A 17,174-nucleotide genomic window follows, 5' to 3' on the forward strand; every position below is an offset into this window, starting at 1 on the left:
CAATCTCTGTTGCTTCACTTCTGTTGTCTCAATGTGGGAAGGATGGTTAGTTTAAAAAATATTTGCTCTTCTGAACTCCTTTGTTTATTATGGAGCCGTTCTAGTGTCAGAAGCAGATCTTTGGGACAATTTAATGTGGTGTGTGAAAAAAGAACCTAATAAACATTACATTTAATACATATGTGCTGCATAAACATGCTAAGGTGTTGTTATTTTTATTAAAGAAAAGGCAGAGTGATATTCTAAGAGTCACGTTCAGCTAAAATGAGCCTTGAGGCAAAGTTTAAGGTTACTTTGGTCAATGGAGGTCTTTCTGTTGGAGTTACTATTTGTTCTTTACACTTACTTTTTTAATGCTTACATTCACAATCATTAGGCCAGCCTTTTAGCTGGATTATAAATAAAGGGATAGCCAAGAAAATTGGTAGATAATAAAGAAAAGATATATGAGATGGCAACTTTAATGCAGGTTAGGTTGGTGTTCTCCTAAGAATTTGTCCTCTTGTAATTTTCTCAGTAGCCATACTTCATGCAAAATTCATGCAAAGACTTCTAGAAACATGTTCTTAATCATTTTTCTTAAAACTGTGTAGCTGTGCTGGCTTTATTTGGCCAAAGAATTGTAAGTCGCTTTTGATGAAATAAATGAATTGGAAATCCTTTTTTTTTTTTATGTTTGTTTATTTTTTTTATTATTTATTTATTTTTAATGTTTATTTATTTTGAGACACAGAGAGACAGAGCATGAACGGGGGAGGGTCAGAGAGAGAGGGAGACACAGAATCTGAAGCAGGCTCCAGGCTCTGAGCTGTCAGCACAGAGCCCGAGGAGGGGCTCGAACTCACAGACCGTGAGATCATGACCTGAGCCGAAGTCGGATGCTTAACCGACTGAGCCACCCAGGCGCCCCTGTTTATTTATTTTGAGAGAAAGAGTGAGCGAGTAAGCATGAGTGCATACATGAGTGGGGGAGGGGCAGAGAGAGAGGGAGAGAGAAAGAATCTTCAGCAGGCCCCACACTGTCAGCATAGAGCCCATCACAGGGCTCCATCTCATGAACCATGAGATCATGACCTGAGCTGAAATCGAGAGTCAGCTGCTTAACTGACTGAGCCACTTAGGCACCTCTGGAAATTCTTTTGAATGTGTAAAATTTGTAATGGTTTATGTTGGGGTACACAATTTTGCTCAATAGTGTAGTCTTTGGAAATGTGCTACTTGAATGAATAGTACTTTTCCTTCCCAATGAAAAGTTATAGAGATTTAGAGTTATACTGACTTAATAAAAACAACCTAAGTATTTTCTTATGGGGTTCTATACTACGGTATACTTGATTACAATGAGATATTTTCTTTTGGTACTTAAAATAGGTTAGTTATAAAGTCTTTATCTGAAGCTGTTGGAGAAAAATATAATTAAATTAAATATAATTCTTTTACCTCCCTTGGAATTAGGAAGTTTGGACTCACCATGGTCAAACATGTTAGTGATGGAAAACGTTTTTAAAAATAAGCTAGACTTAGCAATTTTATTAAATTGGTAAATTGTAATGGATGTATAATTATTTTTTTTTCTATGCAGCATCATTAGTTATTCCTGCTGGTAGACCTCTTGCCAGTTTTACTACAGCAGAACTGGTATGTAGCTTATTAAGGATATATTTTTAAATGTATGCTTCATTTTTAGCAAATGGTAGCAGAATGCTGGGCATGGATATAATTCATATTCCCTCAGGTGAATGGGAAAGGGTGTAGTAAGGGATGGGGAGACAGGACTTCTGTAACATGGATGTTGCAAAAACTCTGTAGTTCCAGAATTGACGTTTTCTTTATCAACTCTTCCTGTCTTCCAGAGTAGTTGTTAGCATCTGCCAAGGTTAGGAAATTTCTGAAGTTAAATTCTATGGAGTTTTAACACACCATTAATGTTCTATACCAGGTAGATCCTAAATGGATGATCTTGATGTTTTATTTTCTGATTTTTTTTTTTTTTTTTTTTTTTTTTTTTTTACCCAAGTTGAGCCACATAATGATTCTTTTTATTTGAGTGGAATATTTTGGTCATTTTTTACCTTTCTGTTGTAGAGGTTTAGAGTATAGGATCCCCCCCTCCCCCACGATTTGGGGCAGAAAATTAAATTACAACTTGTATCTAGAAAATTGAGTAGTTTTCAGGTGGAGAAAAATAGCACTTTTTCTCTTCCATGGTTCTGATGGTATATAATCTACTGTTTTTCATTTTCTTTCAGCCCACTTTCTGAGGGAAAAGGTTTGGTGGGCCATCAATTTCCATTTCTTCATTAAAAACAAAGCCATAGCCCTTACTAGGATTTTTGGGAAGAATGGTGCTGCTTTTGATAAGAGACCAATGAAAAATATCTCTGCCTTTGAAATTTTTGGAACTACTTTTTCTCCTGATTAAAGAAACAATATACTGTAAACAGTAAAAACAAATTTATAAAGTAAAAAGTAAAAGAGCCCTGCAGTATTGTACCCCAAAGACAACTGTTTTAACTGTTTAATGTATATCCATCTAGCTACTCAATTTTCTACATACAGGTTGTAATTTAATTTTCTGCCCCAAATCTTATACTCTAAACCTCTACAACAGAAAGGTACAAAATGGCCAAAATATTCCACTCAAATAAAAAGAATTATTATGTGGCTCAACTTGGGTAAAAAAAAAAAAAATCAGAAAATAAAACATCAAGATCATCCATTTAGGATCTACCTGGTATAGAGCATCTAACCTTCTTTGATGAAAGTTAAATTAATTTTCAGGGTAAAAGTAGGCTTAATCTCTGTACTGTTTCTGTAATCAAAAAAAAAAAATGTTTATATTCAAGAAGAGAGAGCGAGAGAGCATGAGCAGGGGAGGGGCAGAGAAATAGGGACAGAATCTGAAGCAGACTCCAAGCTGCAAGCTGTCAACACAGAGCCTGATGCAGGGCTTGAACCCACTAGCAGTGAAATCATGACCTGATCCTAAGTCAGAGGCTCAACCCACTGAGCCACCCAGGTGCCCCTGTAATTTTTTTTTTTTTTCTTAGTAATATAGATGGATCTTTATTCACTGCCAGTTAAATATTGATTAACCATAGTGGATATATCACAGTTTCATTAAGCTTTTGTTAATGGACATTTAAATTATTTCATTTTTTTCTAGTATAACATTCCATTGATTATGCTTGTAGATCTGTTTTTGTGAATTTGCATGACAATCAGGTAATCAGGGTATATTCCTAGAAGTGGAATTTTTGGGTCAAAGATTATGCGTGTTTTAATTTTGTTATGTATTGCAAAATTGCCCTCCAAAAGGATGGCACACACACACTCATGTAAGCAGTGGTCTGAGAAAAGTGCTTTTTATCACATACTTACCAACATTGAATGTTGTACATCAGTCTTTTTAAATATTTGCATGTCTGGTAGGCAAAAACTTTTTTGTCTTTTGATTTAGTATTAAAAAAATGGAAAACCGAGGTTTAATTATTCTAAAATAAAAATTCTACACTATTGTGTTATCTAATTTAAAATATCATTAGTGATCAATTTACTGACCAGAGGAGTCTGTGAACAGCTGTGGTTCTTGCACCTGACATTGTGATAATCACTGACTCAGGGAAAGCTGTGTAGTGGGCAAGTTGTATGAGTCCGTGTCGATGCTGTTTACTAAGACTTACTGACTTCATTGCTAATAGCTGTAGAACAGAATTCCTTTTATCCTTGCTGAGATAATCTAAATCAAATATTGAAAAGCTGTTTTATTCAAAGAACTCAGCACTAATGTTAAGTGTGGTCCAACCATTGTCCTTTTATCCTGAATCAGATTATTTTTTACCCTCATGATATCAGGAAAAAAAGGTAGAAGTAAAGCCCTTTTCTAACTTTCTAATTAAATTTCTCATATCTAGGGCGCCTCAAACTCTAGTGCAGGCTTCACTCTTCCTGGTTATCCTATTCATGTACCAGCAGGTGTGACACTACAGACTGCATCTGGTAAGAGTATAGCCCCGAATAATTTATTTTAGCACTGGTACTGACTACTGGATGTTAATTTTCATGATTTTTAATAAACTGTATGCTGGAAGTTAATGAAATTATAGGAAGTTTTAATACAACTTATTTTAAGAGGAATACTAAATGGTGGTTATTGCTGTTCTGGAGGCATTCTCCCATAAAAGACACTGTACTAGGCCTGTCCTCTTACTTATTCCCAGTTATCTTCCCTAATGTTGTATAAGATGCTTTATATGTATTTCTCTAATTCAAATCAATTATCTAAATTTTTTTATTTTATTTTTATTTTTTTTTTTCAACGTTTATTTATTTTTGGGACAGAGAGAGACAGAGCATGAACGGGGGAGGGACAGAGAGAGAGGGAGACACAGAATCGGAAACAGGCTCCAGGCTCTGAGCCATCAGCCCAGAGCCTGACGCGGGGCTCGAACTCACGGACCGTGAGATCGTGACCTGGCTGAAGTCGGACGCTTAACCGACTGCGCCACCCAGGCGCCCCTCAATTATCTAAATTTTGACATGGGGCCCCTGGGTGGCTCAGTCAGTTAAGTGACTTTGGCTCAGGTCATGATCTCACAGTTCGTGGGTTTGAGCCTCGCATTGCGCTCTGTGCTGACAGTTCAGAACCTGGAGTCTGCTTTGGATCCTGTGTCTCCCCCTCTCTCTGTCCCTTCTCTGCTCACGCTCTCTCTTTCTCAAAAATAAATATTAAAAAAATTTTTGACAAATACAAAATAACATTCTGTGTCTCTGTTAGCTCTAATCAGGAAAAACTAAACATTACCTTGATCAACTTTTGCCTCCTTTCTTACTGGAGATTGTATAGTATAATAGAAAGAATATACAAGAAGTTCAGAGATGAACCATCCTTTGCTTTTCAGAATACTGTTTTTTTTTTTTTCTTTAAAGTTTATTTATTTTGAGAGAGAGAGACAGCTCACACATGCGGGGGAGGGCAGAGAGAGAGGGAGGGGCAGAGATAGAGGGAGAGAGAGAGAATCCCAAGCCCAACAAGGGACTCTAACTCATGAGCTGTGAGATTATGACCTGAAGTGAAATCAAGAGTTGGCCACTTAACTGAGCCACCCAGGTACCCCAGAGTACCATTTCTTGATTTGAAAGAGAATCATACCTATTATTGAGGTTGTCACAAAGTTTAAAGCACCTGACTGAGTGCTTAAAAAAATATTTTTTTCCTTCTCCTTTTAAGTGTTATTTTACTTTATTAATTTTCTTTTAATGTTTGTTCATTTTTTGAGAGAGAGAGAGAGACAGACAGACAGAGGCAGAACACAAGGCAGGGAGGAGCAGAAAGAGAGGAGGACACAAAATCTGAAGCAGGCTCCAGGTTCTGAGCTGTCAGTACAGAGCCTGATGCAGGTCTTGAACTCACAAACCATGAGATTGTGTCCTGAGCTGAAGTCAGATGCTTAACCCAGACACCCCTTTTTTAGTGTTATTTTAAAGAGGAAAAAAAGGTCAAAAAAGGGGGGCAGGGGGGAGTTTGAAATTATTAAACTCCTTTTGGATAGCCTTGTCTTAGAGTCATTACATGGTATATCTTAAATATCTGAAATACATTCTCCATGATTATGTTTGTTTAAATCCCAATTTGGGTTGGTAACATTGTAATTTATCAAACAATGCAATACTTCTGTGGAGTAAATACTGGTGGCCTGTATGTATCGCAAAATGTGCCATATGAGCAATAGAGAGAAAAGACTAGAGTTAAAGTGAGACCTCTTTAATTTTTAACGGTAGAGTAATGGATATTTATTGTAGAAAATACAGGAAATCTGAAGAATAAAATAAAAACTCCTAGAGATAACCATTATTAACATATTGATGGATTGCCTGACAGTCTGTTATGCCTGAGGGTTTCTTTTAAGTTTTTAAAATTTTTATTTTTATTTATTTATTTTTTTCATTGTAAAAAAGACAGTTCTGTTAAAGCACAGGGACAGGACTCAAGGGCAGAAAGGGCTGCCAGGGTTCCTATTTTTTTTTTTTTTTTCTTTCTTTCTTTCTTTCAACGAAATTAGGTTTCTATCCTACTTATGGTTTTGTTTTCTCCCTTTTAAGGTCACCTTTATAAAGTCAGTGTACCAATTATGGTGACACAGACTTCTGGAAGAGCAAGTATTCTTCATCCAGTTCAGCAAGTATTTCAGCAGCTGGGACAGCCTTCCATGATACAGACCTGTGTTCCACGATTGAACCCATGTTCTCTCCAAGCAACTACTGAAAAATCTCAGAGACTAGAAAGTGTGCCCCAGCAACCTCCAATTCTTCATTCTGGGCTAGTGCATAGGAAACATTTTGAAAATGCCACCAGTGATATACTTGTACCTTCTGGAAATGAGCGTGAAATCATGTCTGAAGCTCTGTTGAGTCAGCTGGAAAGCTCTCAGTATATCAGTGTTCCAGGTGTTATGTTTCCTCCACAGGTCTCTCAGACAGGTTCTCCTGTGGAGCCAGTGCTCAGTGTTTCAGCCAGCGTGACTCAAAATCTGAATGGTGGGCCCCTCTCCACGGGCCGACCAGGCGCCCAGCACCAGCACATGACTGATACTCAGCTTCATGTTCTTAAAAATAGGATGTTTGGATGTGATTCTTTAAAGCAGCCAAGAAATACAGAGGAGCCCAGCAGCCTACCTGTCTCAGAAAAGGTAGTTCTATATTCAGTGTAATGGTATTAGGCGATAGACAGTGGCTGGTGATTTGACATCCTGAGTATTTTTAAGCTGTAAGGTACTCACAGTACATGTGTCTTGTTTTTTCCTCTAGAAGGTTGTTTATTATTCTTTTTAATATAGCTATCAGTTCTTGAAAGTATTCATGCCCAGCATTTCACACTTTGAATGTCAGTTAATGAACTAGAATATTCTTTATTTTTTTAATTTTTTTTTTTTTAACGTTTACTTATTTTTGAGAGACAGAGACAGAGTGCAAGCGAGGGAGGGGCAGAGTGAGAGGGAGACACAGAATCCGAAGCAGGCTCCAGGCTCTGAGCTTTCAGCACAGTGCCCGATGCAGGGCTCAAACTCAAAAACTATGAGATCATGACCTGAGCCTAAGTCAGATGCTTAACTGACTGAGCCACCCAGGCACCCCTAGAATATTCTTTAAAGGAAAGTGTATTTGTTTTAAAGTAATCCATTTTACCTCTTCCTTACATTGTGAGAATGTTTGTTTGCATATAAATTTAAAAGACCCAGAAATCCATCCTAGTAATTAAATGAATATTTTGAGGTAATTCATTGTCGTACTTAATACATAAAAGAGAGCCAAAGTATTTTTTTCAATTGCTCTACAAAATTTTCTGCAACTCCCATATGAAAATTTTCCCTTATCTTGCTAATATTTTATTTCTCTCTGCTTGCTGAAATACCAGTTAATATCTTTGGAAATTCAGACTACTAAAAAATAGCTTCTAATTAACTTTGCATGTGAAAAATAGGTTTGAATTATTAATTTCCAAGGAATTCATAGTGAAGGAAGACCAATTCATGGAGAATTTTGGATGGCAAAATTAAAAAAAAATCTTGCGGGGCACCTGGGTGGCTCAGTTGGTTGACCGTTCGACTTTGGCTCAGGTCATGAAGTCACAGATCATGGGTTCGAGCCCCATGTCGGGCTCTGTGCTGACAGCTCAGAGCCTGGAGCCTGCTTTGTATTCTGTATCTCCCTCTCTCTTTGTTCCTCCCCCACTCATGCTCTGTCTCTCTGTCTCTCTCTCTCAAAAATAAATCTTAAAAATTAAAAATCTTGCTTTCTTTTTACAAATGTAAAATAGGTAATAAAACTGACTCTATTTATACAGTTTAGTGACCTATGACAACTAATTAAATGTTTGTGTCTCTAGCTAATAGTTCAGTGGTCCTCTAGAACTGCTGTACAGAGATCTGTAGCAATGCATAGTTAAGTGCTACTTTAACATTTTCCTAGGGGCGCCTGGGTGGCTTAGTTGGTTAAGCGGCCAACTTCGGCTCAGGTCATGATTTCGTGGTCCATGAGTTCGAGCCCCGCGTCGGGCTCTGTGCTGACAGCTCAGAGCCTGGAGCCTGTTTCAGATTCTGTGTCTCCCTCTCTCTGACCCTCCCCCGTTCATGCTCTGTCTCTCTCTGTCTCAAAAATAAATAAACGTTAAAAAAAAAATAAAAAATAAAACATTTTCCTAGGTAGAAAGGAAGGATAAAGGGTGCAATGAAGGGCAGTGGATGAAGACCGGGACTATCAGAAACTGACCTGTTTGAGAATGTTTCAGATGTTTGATGAAGCCTGTTCAAAAGCTGTTAGCAAGTCTCTTTTAGCAAGTTGAGTTTGGGTTTAGAGTATAAAGATTAAAATGTTGTTTTGAGTATTTTTTTCATTCTATTTCCACATTATTTATAAAATTTAAGAAGTGTAGGCTAAGCTCATAATTATGAAACATTTGTTTTTGAGGAAAAAAAATAACTGCATTGAAAATAAGTGTTTGTTTTTATCACTTAAAACTTTTGGAGGCACTCTTTGCCTGAACTCTGTATGAACTTTGCAGATATTTGGTGTGATGATTCAAGGACTTACTCTACTGTTACGTATTAGATGTCACCTTGTACTTCTGATATGGGGAAATAGATTAGTTAAGGGAAATTATCAAGAATTGTTTAGGGGATAGTGGTCGAGAGCTTAAGTTGGAAGCCACAATAGGTTCAAATTCCAGAGTCACCATTTACAAACAAGCTATGTAATGTAAGTCTCTGAAATTGTTACAGTCCGTAAAGTAGGCAGGAAACTAGCCTCATAATTTTTAGAACTATCAGAGATGATTTGTATAGTTTTTAATAGCTCCTGGCACCACAGTAAGCTTTAGATTAGTGCTGTTGTGCTTTATGGGCATGTGATAAATTGGGTAACTTTCCATATTAACTCTTTGGTTAGTTTTAAAATAGAGCTATATTAAAACACAAAAATCCAGATAGTCAAAAGTATTTATTTTATAAGGTGTTTTTTTAATTAATACTTAGTAAGGGACCTTTAAACATAGTTATTAGTAATATGGTAAAGTTTATGCTGATAAAATTTTCAGAATTATACATAGATTTTCTTTTTTTAAGTAGCTTTTCAGAAATTCTTATTGCTTAAAGCAAGTTACACGTGTACAGTTAAGTACACATATTTACTTGTCCTGTGTAGACTACCAAAGATGTAAAGTTTCCATGTAGGTTTATAGGTTTAACATTCTTACTGTTGTATAAAATATATTCCTCACAATTTTCGATGTGCTCCTATTTTAAAGTGTGTATTACTATGTTAGGTTATTCTTCAGTGTGGGAATTTTGTTTTATAATCTCAGAATGCTATAGAGAACTAGAAAATGAGGTCTTTTTGGGAACTTCAAAAAGTAGGAGCAGAAGGAGAGAAATGGTAGGATAATGTATCTTCTTTAATTCTTTTTTGTGTCTTACCTGCCTTAGCATCATGCTCATGGTACCACTTCCAAATATCGTTACTTCTGCTGCCTTATCTTTTACTTATTTACCTGTCTGACTGCATCCTCTTACCTTCCTGGTGAGATCCTCTTTATGTCTTCCTCCTGTTTCCTAAGGTTCTGTCCTCAGACCATTTCTCCTCTTACCTACTTCATGTTTTTCTTGGGCAATCTCATGGATTATTATGGTTTTAACTACCACCTATTTGTTGATGACTATGATTCTAACCCTGTTACTCCCTTGAGCTTCATTCTCATGTCTCTTTGCCTTCTAGACAGTGCTACTGGAAATGTTATTCATTGTCCCTCATCAGAGACACTGCATGGTACCACTGCCTAGCTGGTCTCCCACGCTAAGGATTACAATGACCTTTGCGCTCTTTGTTTCCCCCTATTCTCTTTATATCATGTGCTTTTTAAAAATTTTCTTTTGGGGCGCCTGGGTGGCGCAGTCGGTTAAGCGTCTGACTTCAGCCAGGTCACGATCTCGCGGTTCGTGAGTTCGAGCCCCGCGTCAGGCTCTGGGCTGATGGCTCGGAGCCTAGAGCCTGTTTCCGATTCTGTGTCTCCCTCTCTCTCTGCCCCTCCCCCGTTCATGCTCTGTCTCTCTCTGTCCCAAAAATAAATAAAAAACGTTGAAAAAAAAATTTTTCAAAAAAAAAAATTTTCTTTTAAATTGCTACAAAATATATACAACATACAGTTTACCATTTTAACCATTTTTAGGTACACAGTTTAGTGGCATTAAGTACATTCATTGTTGAGCAACCATCACTACTGTCCATCTCTAGAACTTTTTCATTGACTGACACCAAATCTCTGTACCCATTATACAGTAGCTTCCCATTAACCCCTCCATTTACCCCCTGATAACGTCCATTCTACTATCGGTCTTTATGAGTTTGACACCTCATAACTGGAATCATAAAATATTTATCCTTTTGTGATTGGCTTATTTTACTTAGCAGAAGATTTTCAAGGTTTATCCATGTCATAGCATGTGTCAAAATTTCATTCCTTTTTAAGACTGAATCGTGTCATTTTGATAACTTATTTATAACTTTAATACTAAATATTTCTGGAATCTTTTCCCTCTTCTCCATCTCTTGCTGTTGTCCTAATTGTCTCTCATTGGAGATAATGTAATAGTCTCCTAACTAAATTTTTAGTCTATAGTCTTTGCTTTTTTTTTCACTCTAGTTTTCCCAGTCGATCCATTTTAGAGGTTAAAGGCCTAGGCTTCTGGGGTCCAAATTGTTGATCCCTTCTGTTTCCCTTAATAACTATGTGACTTGGCAAGCTATTGTTTCCTCACTTATAATAAAGGTAGTGGTGTCTACCATGGAGTCACTGTGGGAGGATTGCAGAAGATGATCAGGGGGAAGTGTTCAGCAGCACACTACCTAGCACATGGTTGTGTTCAGAGCATGTTAGCTATTATCTTATAGCTTCTTATGGCTGCCAGAGCTTTACCCAGAATGCAGCCTGCTATACATGTCACTGATGGCTTATCACCTACAAGGTAAAGTTCAAGCTCCTTAATGTGGTATGCAGGGACTTCCATGTTCTCTCTCTGCCAGAGTTTCTTAGTTACTTTTCCTTCATTTCATGCCTACTACTTTGGTAGGAACACCAAACTGTAATTCTCTGCTAACCTTGTAGCCTACCTCTCTCTTGCTTTTGTTATCCCCTCTGCCGAGTGCCCGAATCCCCCTCTTTCCCCATCCTTTTCTCTGGTTAATTACTGCTTATCCACTTAATACTTCAGAAATTTTACTTCAGTGCCTCTAGACCTACTCCCTCCCCCTTCATTTTTGGATTGGTTATATCTCTTCTGTGTTCTCACTGCACCTTAAGCATGTGTGTGTCATAATGTAGTTAAAAGATACTTTAAAGTGTCCTGTTTGTACTGAGAGGTACATTTCATTAATCTCTGTATACATAACACCTAAGAATATATACACATTCATGTATACTAGAATATAAGCTTTTATTTTTTTGTTTTATTTATTTATTTTTAAAGATAAAAATGCACATATGTTTATTTTTTGCAACTTTAGCCTTTCACATTTTGATGCCCTGTAGAGTATGTATTCTTCAGTTTGTTTTCTTTCTTCTTTCTTTCTTTCTTTCTTTCTTTCTTTCTTTCTTTCTTTCTTTCTTTCTTTCTAATTTATTGTCAAGTTAGCTAACATACAGTGTATATACAGTGTGCTCTTTGGGAATAGATTCCCGTGATTCATCACTTACGTACAACACCCAGTGCTCATCCCAACAAGTACCCTCCTCAATGCCCATCACCCATTTTCCCTGCCCCCCTGTCCCTCACCCCTATCAACCTTCAGTTCTCTGTATTTAAGAGTCTTTTATTGTTTGCCTCCCTGTTTGTAACTATTTTTCTCCCTCCCTTCCCTCATGGTCCTCTGTTAAGTTTCTCAAATTCCACATATGAGTGAAAACATAAGATATCTGTCTTTCTCTGAATGACTTGTTTCACTTAGCATAATACCCTCCAGTTCCATCCATTTTATTTATTTTTTAAAATAAGCTCTGTGCCCAGTGTGAGGCTTGAACTCACGATTCTGAGATGAAGAGTTGCATGCTCTACCAGCTGAGCCAGCCAGGTACCCCTAGAATTAAGCTTTTGAAGAAAAAGATCTATGATTACTTGATTTGGCTTAGTAGTTTTCAACCCTGGCTAAATATTAGAATCACTAGAGCATTAAAAAAATAATGTTCAGGCCTACCTCAAGGGATTTGGATATAATTTGTCCTGGAATGGAGTCCGCTCATTAGTGTTTAAGAGCTTTCTGAGGTGTTTGTAATAATGTAGTTAAGATTAAGAACCACTGATTTAGCTCACAGTCAATGTATGAATGAAAAATGGAGTGAGGGAGTTAAAAGAATATATAGCTTTAAGAGCTTTATTTTTTCTTTCAAATCCATTCTGATACTCTGAAAGGCAAAAAGTCATTGTTATTTGAATTCAGAATTCAGTTAACTGAGCAAATATTTTTTGAGTCACTAGGTGTCACTCCCAAATTAATATCTCTAAATCAAAGATTTTTCAACAAGATATGTGATATTTTTCTTTATAGAAAAACCAATTTAACAAAATAATTTTTTGTATTTGTCAAAATATGTTAAGGTATATTTCATGCCAAGTAAGAGTGGAGTGGCATGGGCTGTCACTGTACATGGTCAGGTAATACATAATCATTATTGCCATCACATTATGGTAAATACCTGGATTAAATTTCTGTTAAGAATTAAAGAGGAAGTGCCCTGCCATTATGATTATAGGCAATTCAATTTCACAGAGTTTAGTTTGAAAATGTGAAAAGAAAGTGTGTTGGATCTTAGGTTTCTCTTGTTCTATATTTATCATCTCAATAGGTATGAAGTTCTATCAGTCCTTACTAGCCATTGGAAAAATACTGTTCTTTAGAAGAAAACTTAAAAGGAAAGTGTTGGAAGCAGGTTTGGGCAAACAGAACTTTATCTTGAAATATCACATGCATTTGTTTATTGTGTACTACCCAGGCACAGAAGCCATATACAATTGAAGAGACCTTGGTGAAACTGAGAATCTTAGAAATTATTGAGCTGGTTTGTTTTATAGAGAGAAAGAAAATGGAAGCGCTGCCTCTGTCAGATGACGTCATGTGAACTAGAATGGTTGACACTTCTTCTCATTCAGCTGGAATTCATAGAAGAATCAGCAGTAATTTGCCTTTAACATTAAATAGGATAAAAATATGAATGCTTCTCAGGGCAGCTAGCATTTGATTTTAATCATCATTTGCACATTGGCACCATCAAAAGAGTTGCTATCTTATGAAACATTATTATTATAGTATTTTTCTTAGCACAATTTGGTACTGTCTAAACTGATGGAGCTTCTGAGGTGGTTGGCAACAAATGGTTTTGCTGCTTCAGTAAAGAGAGCACTGCTATCTATTTCAGCACATGGCATACATTAATGCTAAGACACAGCCAATAATTTTAAGAGAAGTCTCATAGGCTGCCATGAAACTCAAATACATTAGAGCGAAAGTATTGAATTACTGCCTTTTGCAAGACATTTGTCAAAAAATGTGGGCAAAATGTTAAATTCTTCTTCACACAGAATTTTTCTGGCTTTTCAAAGGACAATGCTTGAAGTTGTTAAGTGATCCCAGGAGAGACATTGATTATTTTTGAGAGAGAATGAAAACCCCCTCGTAACAGTTTGACAGGGAGAAGTCCATTGATGATCTGTGTGGATGTTTGGCCATATGAAAGGCTTACATCTTTCTATTCATGATCCTGCAGTATCAGTTTTGGATGTTGCTACGAAACTGCTGGCTGTTTTGGTCAAATCACCACCTTAGGAGATTAGAGTCAGATAAGCACACGAACGTTGCTTGGTGGAAGTGCTTCTGTGAAGAAGTTGAGAATGACAAAACCCTTTTGCAGTTACTGATATTTGGATTTGTAATCTTACTCCTCTCCCAAAGTAAAGAGGACCTTACTGACTTAAGTTTCATGATGCTACATTAATTCAATCAGAAGAGTCCTGGAATCTTTCATATTTCTCAATAAGCCTTAATATTCATGAAAAGTACTCTGGGAGCTCTGATTGCAACAGAAAGATGTTGTGGTTTGAGGTTCCCAGTACTTGTCACTATTAAAACAAAAGAGCCAGTTCCACTATGTGGTTTGGGCCTAGGCCTAATCATAATTTACTTAAAAAAATCAGATTTTTTGAGGTGGAATTAACGTACAATAAAATTCACATGTTTTAGGTACACAGTTTATAGTGTACGCTATGAATTTTGAACAAACCTGGGAAGTTACATAACCAGTACCAAGCTGAGATACAGAACATTTCCATCACCCTAAGGAGGTTCCTCATGTCCGTTTGTAGTCCGTATCCTCCCTACTTCCAGTCCCTCTCAGCCACTCACTGATCTGCTTTTTTTTGGTATAGGCTTGCGTTTTCCAGAATGTCAAGCAAATGGAATCCTACAACATATAACTTCAGTATAATACATTTGTGATTCATCCATGTTGTTTATATATCAGTTGTACCACAGTTTGTTTAGGCCTTCACCATTTGGACATGTGGATTCTTTCCAGTTTTGGGCATTTGTGAATAAAGCTTGTAAAAACATTCATGTGCAGGGTTTTTTTTTTTTTTTTTTTTTTTCTTGGTGTGGATGTAGATTTTCTTTTCTTTTGTGTAAATACCTAGGAATGGGATTTCTAGGTAATATGATACATATATGCTTGTAAGAAACTGCCACACTCGTTTTCAAAGCCATTATATTTTCACTAGCAATGTATGGTAGAATTTTGCATTTCTCCTAGCAATTTATAAGATTTGTAGTTATTTCACATCTTTGCTATTCTATCCTGTTTTCTGGAGAGGAAAAGTTTGTGATTTTGATGAAGTATGCTTATTTTTTCCTTTTAATTTCTGCTTATGTATCTTACCTAACCAAAGATTGCAAGGATCTCACATGTTTAAAAAATTTTATAGGTTTTACATTTAGGACTGTGATCCATGTTGGGTTAATTTTTGTATATAGTACAAGGTTAGGTTCTTTTGTCTTTCGCATATGAATGTTGTTTTAGCATCACTGTCTGAAGCTCACTGAATGTCTAAAGCATTTCACCTTTAATGAGAAGCAGTAACCATATGTGTTGGTTTATTTCTGGACTTGGTTTCATGAATTCATGTGTCTTTTTCACTCATACCACACTGTCTTAACTATCATAGCTTTATAGTGTGTCTGGATGTCAGTACAAGTCTCTCTGTTCTTTTTCAAAGTTGTCTGGTTATTCTAATTCTTTTACATATAAATGTGTGAATGAGCTTGTCAATTAAAAAAACTGCTAGGACTTTGATTTGTGTTGGATCAAGGGAGGAATTGACATCACCACAACGAGTCTTCCAGTTCATAGATATGACACATTTTCTATTTATTTAGGTCTTGACTTTTGGCATTAATGTCTTGTAATTCTCAACATGCGTATATCATATATATTATTTTTTATTTAAGTATTTTATGGTTTTAAGTGCAATTATAAATAGTACTAAAAGACACTATCAAGGACAACTTTATTCATATTTTATGCTTTATTTGCATTGCTTTTAAAAATATGTTTTTAAAGGTAGTGTTATTGACAAACTGAAAATTCCATGGTTTTTTACTATATTGCCAGAGGTTGTGCCAGTTTTCCTGCTACCAGCACTCTATACCACTCTGTTTTGTATTTTATTTTATTTATTTTGAAGTTTATGTAATTGATTTTGAGAGAGAGCATGTGTGCAAGTGCACAGGGGAGGGGGAGAGAGAGAGAGAGAGAGAGATACTCCCAAGTAGGCTGCATGCTGTCAGCAGGGCTCGATGTCACAAACCATGAGATCATGACCTGAGCTGAAATCAAGAGTCAGATGCTTAACTGACTGAGCCACCCAGGTGCCCTGTGTATCTCATTGTTTTATTACCTACTTGACAGTTCATTATCACCATTGATTTTTTTTTCCTCGTAAAAATTTACCATTTTAACCATTTTTACCTGTGTACTTGAGTGGCAGTAAGTGCATTCACATTGCTGTGCAACTATCATCACCATCCATCTTCAGAACATATTTGCTTTCCCAAATTGAAACTCTATGCCTATTGAATAATAACTCCCCATTCTTCTCTCACCCCATCCCTGGCAGCCACCATTCTATTTTCAATCTCTGAATTTGACTACTTTGGATACCTCATAAGAGTAGAACCAGACAGTATTTGTCCTTTTGTTTCCCTTGTCACTTAGTATAATGTCTTCAGTGTTTATCCATGTTGAATCGTGTCAGAGTTTCCTTCCTTTTTATGGTTTAATACTCTGTTATATATCTATCTATCTATCTATCTATCTATCTATATTTTTTGTTTATCCATTCATCTATCCATGGACACTTGGGTTGCTTATACCCTTTGGCAGTTTTGACTAATGTTAATGTAAACTTGGGTGTACAAATATTTTGAGTCTCTGCTTTCAATTATTTGGGGCATATAGCCAAGTGTGGGATTGATGGATCCATATGGCAATTCTATTAAAAAAAATTTAAGGAACTGCCATACTATTTTCCATAGCAGCTGTATCATTTTACATTCCTACCAGCAGTGCACAATGGGTTCATTTCTCCACATCCTCACCAGCGCTATTTTTTCACCAGCATTTTTTTTTTCCTTTGATTATTGCCATCCTAATGGGTGTGAGGTGATATTGTGGTTTTGATTTGCATTCCTCTAATTATTAGTAATATTGGATATCTTTTAATGTGCTTTTTGGCCATTTGTATATTTTCTTTGGAGAAAGTTCTATTCAAGTCCTATGTGCATTTTTAAGTCAAGTTGTTTGTTGTTGTTGTAGGGTTTATTTATATATTCTGTATATTAACTCTTTATATATGTGGTTTGCCAACATTTTCTTCCATTTTGTGGGTTGCCTTTTTACTCTGTTGATAATGTTCTTTGATGCACAAAGGTAAATATTGTTGAAGTCTATTTTATGTATTTCCCCCTGCCCCACCCCTTTTTTGCCTGTGCTTTTGGTATCATATCTAAGAAATATCATTCCCAGGTCCAATGTCATGAAGATTTTCCTCTATGATTTTTTTGAAGAGTTTGATAGTTTTAGT

The 17,174-nt window shown here is 36.4% G+C and overlaps 2 protein-coding genes across 2 annotated transcripts in view; one reads left to right on the top strand and one right to left on the bottom strand.

Annotated features, from left to right (window-relative positions):
• GTF2A1L (general transcription factor IIA subunit 1 like) overlaps nt 1-17,174 on the top strand; it is a 42,834-nt gene that overhangs the window by 9,522 nt on the left and 16,138 nt on the right. The window contains exons 4-6 of the mRNA XM_019416727.2: nt 1,583-1,638; nt 3,915-3,999; nt 6,103-6,689. Coding sequence (XP_019272272.1) covers nt 1,583-1,638; nt 3,915-3,999; nt 6,103-6,689 — 728 coding nt within the window. The remainder of the gene's footprint in view (nt 1-1,582; nt 1,639-3,914; nt 4,000-6,102; nt 6,690-17,174) is intronic.
• Nucleotides 1-17,174, bottom strand: part of LHCGR (luteinizing hormone/choriogonadotropin receptor) — a 99,360-nt gene that overhangs the window by 3,107 nt on the left and 79,079 nt on the right. The gene's annotated exons all lie outside the window — the stretch shown is intronic.

Source organism: Panthera pardus, unplaced genomic scaffold (genome assembly GCF_024362965.1).
Source record: "Panthera pardus isolate Hobbes unplaced genomic scaffold, ASM2436296v1 HiC_scaffold_25, whole genome shotgun sequence".
Classification (NCBI taxonomy): domain Eukaryota; kingdom Metazoa; phylum Chordata; class Mammalia; order Carnivora; family Felidae; genus Panthera; species Panthera pardus.